The sequence below is a fragment of the Giraffa tippelskirchi genome, chromosome 7, assembly GCF_054371585.1.
Source record: "Giraffa tippelskirchi isolate mGirTip1 chromosome 7, T2T-mGirTip1v1.2.pri, whole genome shotgun sequence".
NCBI lineage: Eukaryota > Metazoa > Chordata > Mammalia > Artiodactyla > Giraffidae > Giraffa > Giraffa tippelskirchi.
Genome location: NC_137281.1, coordinates 119449613 through 119461763, shown reverse-complemented (window position 1 = coordinate 119461763; position 12151 = coordinate 119449613). Strand labels below are relative to the sequence as shown.

Genomic DNA, 12151 nt, shown 5'->3' with positions numbered 1-12151 from the left:
GCCAACAAAGGTCCGTCTAGTCAAGGCTATGGTTTTTCCAGTAGTCATGTATGGATGTGAGAGTTGGACTATGAAGAAAGCTGAGCACCAAAGAACTGATGCTTTTGAACTGTGGTGTTGGAGAAGACTCTTGAGAGTCCCTTGGACTGCAAGGAGATCCAACCAGTCCATCCTAAAGGAGATCAGTCCTGGGTGTTCACTGGAAGGACTGATGTTGAAGCTGAAACTCCAATACTTTGGCCACCTCATGCGAAGAGTTGACTCATTGGAAAAGACCCTGATTCTGGGAAAGATTGAGGGCAGGAGGAGAAGGGGACGAAAGAGGATGAGATGGCTGGATGGATTGCCAACTCGATGGACATGGGTTTGGGTGGACTCAGGGAGTTGGTGATGGACAGGGAGGCCTGGTGTGCTGCGGTTCATGCGGTTGCAAAGAGTTGGACACGACTGAGTGACTGAACTGAACTGAACTGAGGATAGTGAAAAGAAAGACTATTAAAAGATCTGGTAGTTAATAAATGGATGGATAGTATAAGTTAAAGTGGTTGGAAAAAAATTTATGGAACAAAAGAGACTTCAAACTAACCAACAGGAACGTTTTGATATATGTACATATCTTTATAATAGTGATGCATTCCATAGAAATAAAATAAATCCTTCTTATAAGTCAAAGTATAATTGCAACAACCAATTATTTATCTAATAATCTCAGAGTATCTCCAGAAGAAATAATTTTCTTAAGAGAATTCTTTCATTACACAACAAAATCAGTTAATTTTGCTTGCTACACTGTGTATATTAACTATAAGGATAATTTAGGATATAATTCATGATGTATATAACAACTTGTTATACATAACATACCAATAATGACTGTTTGCTACACAAATGAATGTATCCTTTGATTTACAGAGTTCATACAGCTTGGTTGGCTACAAAGTAGGGGAGGGGGGAATGTTTTACCGTTATATTGTATTACAAAGGGGAAAAATAAGAGTTCCTAATAGATTTGCCAACAAAGGTCCATCTAGTTAAGGCTATGGTTTTTCCAGTAGTCATGTATGGATGTGAGAGTTGGACGGTAAAGAAAGCTGAGCGCTGAAGAATTGATGCTTTTGAACTGTGGTGTTGGAGAAAACTCTTGAGAGTCCCTTGGACTGCAAGGAGATCCAACCAGTCCATCCTAAAGGAGATCAGTCCTGGGTGTTCACTGGAAGGACTGATGTTGAAGCTGAAATTCCAATACTTTGGCCACCTCATGTGAAGAGCTGACTCATTGGAAAAGACCCTGATGCTGGGAAAGATTGAGGGCAGGAGGAGAAGGGGACGACGGAGGATGAGATGGCTGGATGGCATCACCGACTTGATGGACATGAGTTTGGGTAAACTCCAGGAGTTGGTGATGGACAGGGAGGCCTGGTGTGCTGCGATTCATGGGGTTGCAAAGAGTCAGACATGACTGAGCGACTGAACTGAACTGAACTGAATAGGTTTGATCTGAAAACTCAGCACGGAATTAAGATGTTAAGTTACTTGATAATAGGCCAAGTTCTCTGGAATCTATCTATACTGTTCTATCATTCACAAGTAAATTGTTAGCTCTACGTTAGCACTGCCTACCTAAATTTGTTTTTGTCTCTTCTGTGTACAATGGTTAATAGAGTTGGTTTGAAATATCATATTCACCACTGGTGCTACAATTTAACTAAATCTCAACAATATCTAGCAGAAAACTGCTCAATGTTGAGAGTTCAGAATATACACACACATATGTATATGCATAAGTTTTGTGTCCTCTTTATACAAATTATGAATTTAAAATTCTCTACATTGAGTTTCCATTTCTAAAAAGTGCATTTTACATTGTCATATTAGAAACTACTCTATGATTTCTTCTTTAGGCAGCGTTCCTGCTTCCTCATGGCCATTTTTCTCAGACTTCTTTCCTGATTCTTCCTCAGGCTAGCCTCCAGAAGTTGAAAGCCTTATTTTCTACTATTTTTACATACTTGTTCTCCCTAAGCAATCTTACCCAGTGCTATTGTTTTAAGTGCCATCTTGCTCTAAAGACTATGAATTTATATGACCTACTCTGACTTTCCTTCTGACCTGCTGACTTACATTTCCAACTTCCTATATGACATGTCCACTTGACTACTTAATTGCCATCTCAGGCAAAACATGTCCAAGACAGAACTTTTATTTTAATTGAAGCATAGCTGATCCACAATGTCATGCTAATTTCCACTAAAAGCAAAGCAACTCAGTTATACATAGATATATGTTGTTCTTTTTTCATATTCTCTCCCATTATGGTTTATCATAGGATATTGAATATAGTTCCCTGTGCTGCAACCATAGGACCTTGTCTCTAATCCACTCTATATATAATAGCTTATACCTGCTAATTCCAACCTCCAACCCCACCCCTCTCCCAACCCATTCCCCCTGGGCAACCACAAGTCTGTTCTCCATCTCCATGAGTTTAAGACAGAACTCTTGATTCTTTCTCTCAAAGCCTGATCTTTTATGTCTTCACCTCAGTAAGTGGCACCATTATTCATCCAGCATTGAGGCCCAAAACACAGAAATAATCTTCAATTTCTCCCCTTTTCTCATTCTCCATCTCAAACCATCAACAAGAGCTGTCAACTCTCCCCACAAATAAATGATAAGCCATTTCCATTGCTATAACTTCAGGATCTTAATCCACTGTCTCTCCCCTGGATTACTCTCTCCATTTCCAGCCTCCCCCATATTGCCACACAATAGTATATCATCCCCCATATGAAAACTGTCCAAACTTTCCAAAGCAACAGGAATAAAATCCATACTCTTTACCATTGTTGTTGTTGTTCAGTTGCTAAGTCGTGTCCAACTCTTTGTGATCCCATGAACTGTAGCACACTCCAGGCTCTGTGGGGTTCTCCAGGCAAGCATATTGGAGTGGGCTCCCATTTCCTTCTCCAACTCTTTACTATACTGCCTTCCAAAAAGTGGTCTCTCTCTACCCATCCTACACAGTCTACTCACCTACCATCACCTACTCACTCCAGCCACACTGGCCTTCCTCATGGATTGCAAACCAACCAGCTTATACAGTCTCAGCCCTCCTCACCCTATTGACTGAGTGTTTCAACTTTATTTGAAGAGAGAAAGGCAGAGAAACAGACAGTCAGATATGTAAGTAGGTAGATATGCCTGGACATTCCATCTTGTTTCTTCTATCTGTCTATACTTAAGACAGGAATCTGAATAGTTTAAGACTGAACTTATATGTCTATGAAATAGTATTAAAAAAGAGAGAAGCATCCAAGTAACTGCTTCATGAAGATGTGGGAATTCATCTCAGTAACACCACCATTATTCACTAAGCTTTTTATACATAAAGCACTGCTCTGAGAGCTTAATACAACCTATTTAATCTTCGAAACAACACTTGAAAGAAGATACTATCACGATTCTATTTTACAGATGAGAGATTTGCAGAATAAGCTCAGTAGATGAACTATGCTTCCCCTCATCAATTAGCAACACTGAGAGCAGAGGTTACAATTCTTTTTCATGGTATTTGGTAGAGTTGCAATTTAATAGTATTTAGTCGAGTCCCAATTTATGTGTTTCTTGATACTTGATGTGGCAACAGAAGGTATTTTTATGGTGGGAAAATATAAATTAAGACACTTTCTGTTAAGTTTTTTAATACCTTAATTCTTTTTTAAGTTGACAATTTTGGCCAGAAGCTGCAAAATTACAGGAAAAAAAGGAAGACAAAACACACACACACACAAACAGAACCCCACACTGTATTACCACAAAAATAAAGCACATAACACAAATATTGATCTTCTAAAGTTAGTACTTCCAAGAGTACAAATCAACAGTAGGTTACACTTACTTCCTATCAGATACAGAAAAAATAAAATATAAAGTTCATACCCTTGAGCTGGGTTTTTTCTGCTGACTGGGAGCAGTGGATGTACATCTCACACCACCTCTATCCCAACTGCAACAGTGCTATAGAGACTGGCAGTGCTGTGCTAAGTCGCTTCAGTCGTGTCCAACTCTTCGCAACCCTACAGACTACAGCCCACCAGGCTTCTCTGTCCAGGAGTTCTCTAGGCAAGAATATGGAGAAGATGCCCTTCTCCAGGGGATCTTCCCAACCCAGGGATCGAACCCATGTCTCTTATGTCTCCTGCATTGGCTAGAGGGTTCTCTACCACTAGTGCCACCTGGGAAGCCCCAAAGAGACTGGAAGTCACTCCAAATGATTCCTCAGAATGCAGAGCTACTTCCTGGAAATTAAGGATTCACTAGCCAATCAGAAAAGTTCAGAATAAAGTCACAAAAGATTATGGGTGCCTGGGGAATAAGAATCGATGAACGCTCTGTGTAAGCTAAATTATTTAGAGTAGTACCATTAGAATTCCATGGTTTTTCACTTTGCCAACAAAGATCAAAAGTCATAGTCAAAGCTATGGTTTTTCCTGTAGTCATGTACAGATATGAGAGTTGGACCATAAAGAAGGCTGAGCACTGAAGAATTGATGCTTTCGAACCACAGAGCTGGAGAAGAGTCTTGAGAGTCTCTTGGACTGCAAGGAGATCAAACCAGTTAATCCTAAAGGAAATCAACCTTGAATGTTCATTGGAAGAACTGATACTGAAGCTAAAGCTCCGATACTTTGACTACCTGATGCGAAGAGCAGACTTGTTGGAAAAGACTCTGATGATGGAAAAGATTGAGGGCAGGAGGAGAAGGGGTGACAGAGGATGAGATGGTTGGATGTCATCATCAACTCAACAGACATGAGTCTGAGCAAACTACAGGACATAGTGAAGGCCAGGAAGGCCTGGCGTGCTGCAGTCCATGGGGTCGCAAAGAGTCAGACCTGACTGTTTTTGAACAACAACAAAAACTAAACAACATCAGTGATTGGCACTGTGAGAGAATGTTCTCTTACACATCATTCCTATGAGTTATAAAGCATTAATATTCAGGGCTTACAAGGATAAGTGAAAAATTGACTTTTCCTACAGATACTTAAGACTATAGACTCATTGTTTTCTGAGGGTTAAAACTGGAATTTGGTCCTTATATGATCTTTCTATTATCAAAATAATTGAAAGTAAAAGTTTTTATTCCAAAAACAAGAATCAAAATGTTCATATAACATTCCATTGAAGTTAAAAGGACTTTCTTAGAAAAAAACAGAAAAACAGAAAGTGCTGGTCAGAAATCTGTAAGAATTCACATGAATATTTTTAATCTTTCACTGAATACTTAAATATCTATTTTGTTAAATTAAGTAACCAAGTAACTAACTTCCTGGTTTGCTCCCTGTAGGATGAACGTGAGCCGTGCTCCCCTCCCAATGCTTTCCTGATGGGTGTCAGAGGGTGGAGGTTGGGATCGACCTCATAACCAACCTCAGATACACATCACAGTTCATTACAATCTAGAATATTCTTTTCCTACTAGAATGCAGTGTTTCTGGTATCTAAGCCTAAGAAGAATAATTTCAAAGTCCTTCGGACCACATCTGAAATTGTACTCATTGATCCAGAGGTCAGTTTTTACCTGGATGGAGTGCTTGAGGCCATGTTTCTGGTGCATCCCTTCAAAATGACACAGCAAAATACAAAAACCATCAATTTTCTCTCATGGTGTCTCACAAAGGTACAAGAGAGCCTGGAACTTCTGTGAGGCAATAGTTTCACATAAAATACCACTGCACGTGGTTAAAAATGCAGACTCTCAGCTCAACAGCCTGAATTTTAATTTGGCTTGGAAACTGATTGACTAGCTACAAAGTTTCTGTGCCTCAGTTCCCTCCTCTGTAAAATGGGAGTAGTGATAATATCACCTCATCATAGGATTAGATGAATTAACAATTGTAAGGCATTTAAAATAAGACATGACACATATATTTGATAAATTAAATCAACAGTAGGGCTGATTTTGTTAGAAAAATTATTATTATTGTTAAAAAGCTAATGCTTAAGTCATGAACATTTTAATGAATATATCTTGATTAGAGAAAGCCTATAGAAGATTACCTTGCTTGATTTAAGAACTTTAATTTGTTCTTCAAAAACGGTGTCTTTATTCTTTTCCAGAAAGCCTTCACACTGGTATTCCACCTGAAAACACATTGGAAAATCTCCTTAGCTAATAAAAGCTTTGAATAGATACAATTTATCATCAACAACAAAAATAAGTATTAGGCCCAGGCTATAGGATGGGCTCTCAGTGAAGTGTTATTAGTTTTATTCTAAGAAACTAGTATCATTCTTGGTAACAAGCATGTTAACTCTAGAGTAAAACTCTCAAATACTGCTTTTCCTAGAGAACAGAGGCAGTGCTGATTAACTGTGATCTAAAAGATGATCCCAATTCATGTGTAAGCAGACTCATAAGAGGCTGTTCTCTTCTCTCAAACAAGCCAAAGAGAGCTCCCCCAAGGCCAACCACTGTATCTCCTCCAAACCTGGTTCACCTTTCTGCAGGGGAAGTCTCCTTTGGGGAAGAAGAGACTGAAGTGAGAGAGAGGGTCAGAATGGACAAATAGCTATCTGGCAGAAAGCTGAAGTGATGATCACGGATAGAGGTGGAGTCTGGGTAAATACTGTATGAGCTGGTAAGTAGGACTACATGAGACTGGACTCTCCCTGTTTCTAAAAGACTTCAGCTATCTACCACTCAAGGGTCCCCAGCCTGTACTACAAAGCCCTTAGATGGCCCTGAAGCTATCCAAAGATCTCCAGCTGGATGTAGGACAGACTCTGAAAACCCTCAATTTCTGACAGGGACCATGGGAAGCTTACCAGAAGCCTACCCCCACAACCTGCTTGAAATATAAACTAGTGTCACAGCTCCAGATTTTCTGAGTAGACTCTAGAACCTGTGAAGCAGCAGGTCTACATGCCCTATTAGCAGGGACCCACTGAATCAATCTCAGAGGGCCACACTCATCCACAATTTCTTTTCTGAAACCTCTGGCGTCACTATGCTTTAGAACCCAGAATCTTTAAGTAGATCTGAAGCAGCAATCTGTAATCAAACATATTAATATTTCTACACTGAAATATATAAATATCCACCTAACTGGGATAAATAAAGACTATAAATAACCTCATGTTACTTCAGGTCAAAGATCAGGTTTAGCCACTAAATGAATTATGAAAATACTTGTGTATTTCAGAGTTTCTTGGATTTCAGAATTATAGATACAGGACTGTAAACACTCACTTATTTCATAATATAATTCCATTTAGGTTAAACCAATAAGCCAACAACTAAGCTTACTTTTCCTATAAAGAGCTAAAGAATGAAAGCTCAGCAAAGAAAAAACTGCTATCTACTCACTACTGATTTTTTTCCTCTTCAAACTTAAGTATTTAAATAGGAAAGAGATAATAAAGCTTCCTTACTTTGTCAGCAAAATGCTGGATGATGAAAGCTTTGTTTGATAGGCGGGGCTTCTCAAATAGTGCACATTTGTTCAAATGTGTGTTGTACAATTTTTGGGCCCAAGTGTCATCTGTACCTTTAGGCATCTACATTCAGGGGAAAAAAAGAGTAAGAAAACAAGGTGAATATTGTTATGAGATTCTTCTAATGCATCACCCAAGAGACCGTATTTTGGCTTTGCCTAACAACTTTAACATCCAATTCAGGAACTTGTTCCTTTCACATTTCTCTTTCAGAGGTACCCAATGAATGATTGGTGTGTGTGTGTGTGTGTGTGTGTGTGTGTGTTTTCTACTGTCCATGCAATTTTTCAGGCAAGAATACTAAAGTGAGTTGCCATTTCCTACTCCAGGGAGTCTTTCTGACTCAGGGATCAAACTTAATATTCTTGGGTCTCTTGCATTGGCAGGCAGATTCTTTACCACTAGCGCCACCTGGGAACGAAAAGCAACGACTGAGACCTGCCATGGGTGATTCAGCCCAAGCTTTGAGTAACTCAATCTGCCTGGACCAAGGGTCATCAAATAAATACTCAATATACTTTTAAAGCAATGAAAGCCTCACAAATGAAAGATGAAACACCATGATTATCATATATTTAAACAAGTTGTTAAATAAAGGTAACATTTGCACATAGTATTATTTATATAATTCAGAAAGGTATAAAACAGAGAATAGTCTCCTCTCACCATTTCCACCAACTGCTTTACCTGTCTTTAAAGGCATGGATACAAATAGTATCATTCTATAAACTCCTTGCATTTCTAAAAATTTTTATTTTTTTAAATTATGAAAGTATGATAACATATTTACAGGAGATTTGAAAAATATAGAACAAGGTTACATATAGTTCCACTATATATTACAAGTATTTTTTTAAGTAGATAAATTAAGATTTTTAGTTGGAGTTTCAGTATCAAATCCTCAAAAACTAACAGCATGAATATACAGAGAAGTAGAAGGATCTAGTAGATCTGAAAAGCACTGTGAACCAATTCAACATAATTAAGCTTTATACAATTTTCATACAGCAGTAGGATACAAATTCTATTCAATTTCCCATAGACTGTAAACAAGGAGACACTGGGACATATCCACAGATATAAAACAAGCTGCAAAAATTTCAAGGTCTAAAGGTATTGAAATTATTCAGAGTCTGTTCTCTTATCACTGCGGAATTATGTTGGAAATCAGTATCAAAAGATACTTAAAAATAACCCACCTATTTTCATGTGCAATGTGACATTTACCAAGAAGGAGCTTCAACTTAGCCATCCGTGTATTTTTTTTCTTCTTAATAATAGCATTCTTGTATTTATGACTACTAGGTTGTTACTGATTTTTTATCACTATGAAAACTGCCACAATGGCTCCTTTTAAAGAAAAACTTTGGATACTTTTGTAAGTATATTCATAGGGTAAACTCTCAGCATTTCTACTTCTGGTTCAAAAGGTATGTGTATTTAAAATCTTGATAAATATTCCTCAAAAATATGTTGCACTAACTTTTGCCCTTCATCAAGAGTATATATGCAATAAATACTAATTTTGTATTATCAAATTTAAACTCACTTGATAGGTAAAAAGCAGTGCCCTATTTTTGTTTTGATTTACGTTTTATTTAATTTCAAGTGAAACTGAACACCTTTACATGTATTCTTTTAGTTTATTGACGGTATAGTTGATGTACAGTATTATATTAGTTTAAGTACAACATAGTGATTCAAAATTTTTATGGATTATACCCCATGTGAAGTTACTATAAAACTCTGACTATATTCCCTGTGCTGTACATTATATCCTTGTATCTTGTTTATTTTATACCTGGTAGTTTGTTCCTCTTAATCCTGCCTTCTTGCCCTTCCCACCAACCATCTCCACAATGGTAACCACTAGTTTGTTCTCTAGTATCCAGGAGGCTCTTTTTGTTTTGTTACATTCATTTGTCCATTTTATTTTTTTAGATTTTACATATAAGTGAAAACATACAGTATTTGCCTTTGTATTCTTAATGTTGTAGGAAATCTGGATGCTTAGGAAGATCAGCCTACATGAACTCGTAACTTATGGCAGATAAACTAAAGAACAACTAAGGGAAAGGATAGGTTGTTTGTCTAGGATCACTCAGCAGTGAAGCCAGGGGTCCAATAGATTTTTCACAAGCTGCATCTTCAAATATTAAAACTAAAACTTCTTAGCTACCATATATATAATAAACAACAACTAGTCAAGTTTAAAATTATAGGTATTTAGAACTATTATTCAAAATACCTTTTGTACAATTTCTTACATTTCCTAAACTATATCATAGCATTGAACAAATAAGCATATCAATAAAAAAAGTGGCTAAAATTGGTAGCAGCTGTATATAATGCCAGTTTTTCACATAACTTAGAATCAGCTGAAAAGGGAAGGGAGATTCTCCTAGTTTCAACTATATTTTGAACGTTTTGGAGCTAGTGACACTTCAGAATGCAAGTTAGGGTAACCCCCACTTGTTGCCACTGTGGCACTTCATGGTATACTACTGAATCTCTGCTTAAACCTATTTACCATTTTACCTCAAAGCACAATTTTGATATATTAAATACATCAGAAAATTATACTTACCTTGCATTCCTCATCCAGCAAATCTAGAATGCCCAGTTTAGATTCTATAAGATTAATGCAAGGCTGATTATCATAAAAATCTATGAGTGTCCAGGGAATTTGTTCTTTCATATATTCTTCTTGTTCTAATTTGAAGACATGCTGAAATGAAAAAGAAAAAAACTGGCATTACTACATCACTGTCATAAATGTTAGTCAATAAACATGTATAAAACAAAATTTGAGACAGTCAATGGGTTCTAGCAGCAATCTTGGAGAAACGTAATTTATAGGCAGAGAACAATATAAGAAAGCAAATAGAAACCACATATGGCAAAACCTCAGCTACATAGGATTTTTGGCAAACAAGAAAATCTAGGTATGTGAATATTTAAATAGCTGATAAATGTGGCAGCTTTTGGTTTTTTGATATGTATATATCCAAAACCAGACTATGTACTTTTTGGCCCCTTAAATTATTGCACAGTGTTGCTAATCATATGGGCATAGAAATGCCTTAGCTGGCCTTGAACAACCTGCAGAGAGGATGCCCTCCAGACTACTGAAACATTCTGGGTGATGCTTACAGCATGACAAAGTAATTCCCTTAAGGGACCATGGTGTTGAAGTTCATGTGCCTCAGAAATAGATAACAGTTGGTCTTTTGTGTCTGCCTTGATAATCCTCCACAGTCAGCGAATCTATGGCTCATTTTTCTGGCTTCTACATCCAATTCTGCCAGCAGCTGCAACCACTACAAATACATTACTATTTCTGCTAAATGCTTCAGCCACTGCTTCTCATCTCCATTCACTCACTTACGCACAAATATGTATTGACTCTCTACCCTGTCCCAGTCACTACACACCATTAGCAAAACAGACACAGACTCAGCCCTAATAGACTTTGAAGACTAGTGGGAGAAACAGACAGAAATCAAACAATCACAAGAAACAGAATTACAAACTGTAATAATGTTCCAGAGAAAAATAATGGCCAGCTATGAGCTCAGGAGTCCCTAACTAATTTGGAACACGGTAGCAAGGGAAGGCTTCCTTGAGGAAGGGCTGTGTGACCTGAGGTCTGCAGTGAAAGATAGTTAGGTTGGTCTAGGAAGGAAGGGCAATAGAAGCACTGCATCAAGCTGCCCAGCCAACGGAGCCAACCCACAAATTCTAGTTTCTATAGCTGCTGATGACCTGTACTCATTTCTTCCTGCAGGGTTCTGCTTTCCTTTCTTGTCTCCTTTGTCACACTGGTTCTCTCACATGTACTGCAACTTATCTGGGAAGATTATCCCTCTGTGGCTATTAGCAGACAACACATATTTCCTAGAACCCAAACCCCCATGAAACTTAAGGGTTATCAAGATTTCTGATACTTTATTTTCCTCACACATCTGGAACTTTCCCACTTTATTCTACACTTATTATAATGCTGTTCTTGGCTCATTTGCAGCATTCATAGTCTAACCAGGTGTGAAAGCTTTAGTTAAAAAAAAAACACCCCAAACTTGTCATGCGTATGAATATTTATGTAATGCTAATTAGAAAGCAAATTTCTTCTGTTCTTTTGATTAATGAGAAGGCAAATGGGGCACCATGTGTCAGTAAGATGCCCTGGCTGATGGTACCAATAATTCCCCACAAATGAATGCTATTTTTCTTTAATTCACTAATCTATATGCAGTGTGGTCTTCACATTGACAATAGAAACACTGCTGCAAACTTTAGAGCCTGTTTCTCATACAAGTCTCTATGTTTAGTTTGGCAAAATCCATGGGACCTCAAAAATTTTCCTTCTTAATTGCAAAATTAAGGGCATGAGGTTCAATATGGCAAGAGATGCTTACTCGATAAGGTAATGACTCCAAGCACTTAACCTGCCAGTCACCATGTTTCCCCTGCCCCTGCCCACCCCACGGCCCCTGCTGAGGGAGCAGCCTGAGCACCAAGTTCTTTACTGTAAGACCCCATGCTCCAAGTCACAGCTAGTTAAGGGCCAGAGATCTCTGATGAACAAATGAACTGGGTTAATCACATTCTCTTTTCTCAGATATAAGAACTGGGAAACAGACAATGAACA

The 12151-nt window shown here is 37.9% G+C and overlaps 1 protein-coding gene across 10 annotated transcripts in view; it reads right to left on the bottom strand.

The window, feature by feature from the left end:
- Positions 1-12151, bottom strand: part of MYO5A (myosin VA) — a 212025-nt gene that overhangs the window by 85258 nt on the left and 114616 nt on the right. For all 10 annotated transcript variants that reach the window (XR_014059930.1, XR_014059931.1, XM_081511474.1 and 7 more), the window contains 3 exons: positions 10088-10228; positions 7438-7563; positions 6064-6147 (listed from right to left, as the gene is read on the bottom strand). Coding sequence is in view for 8 of the 10 variants with exons in the window: in XM_081511474.1 (XP_081367600.1) it covers positions 6064-6147; positions 7438-7563; positions 10088-10228 (351 nt within the window). In the remaining 2 variants the exon portion in view is untranslated. The remainder of the gene's footprint in view (positions 1-6063; positions 6148-7437; positions 7564-10087; positions 10229-12151) is intronic.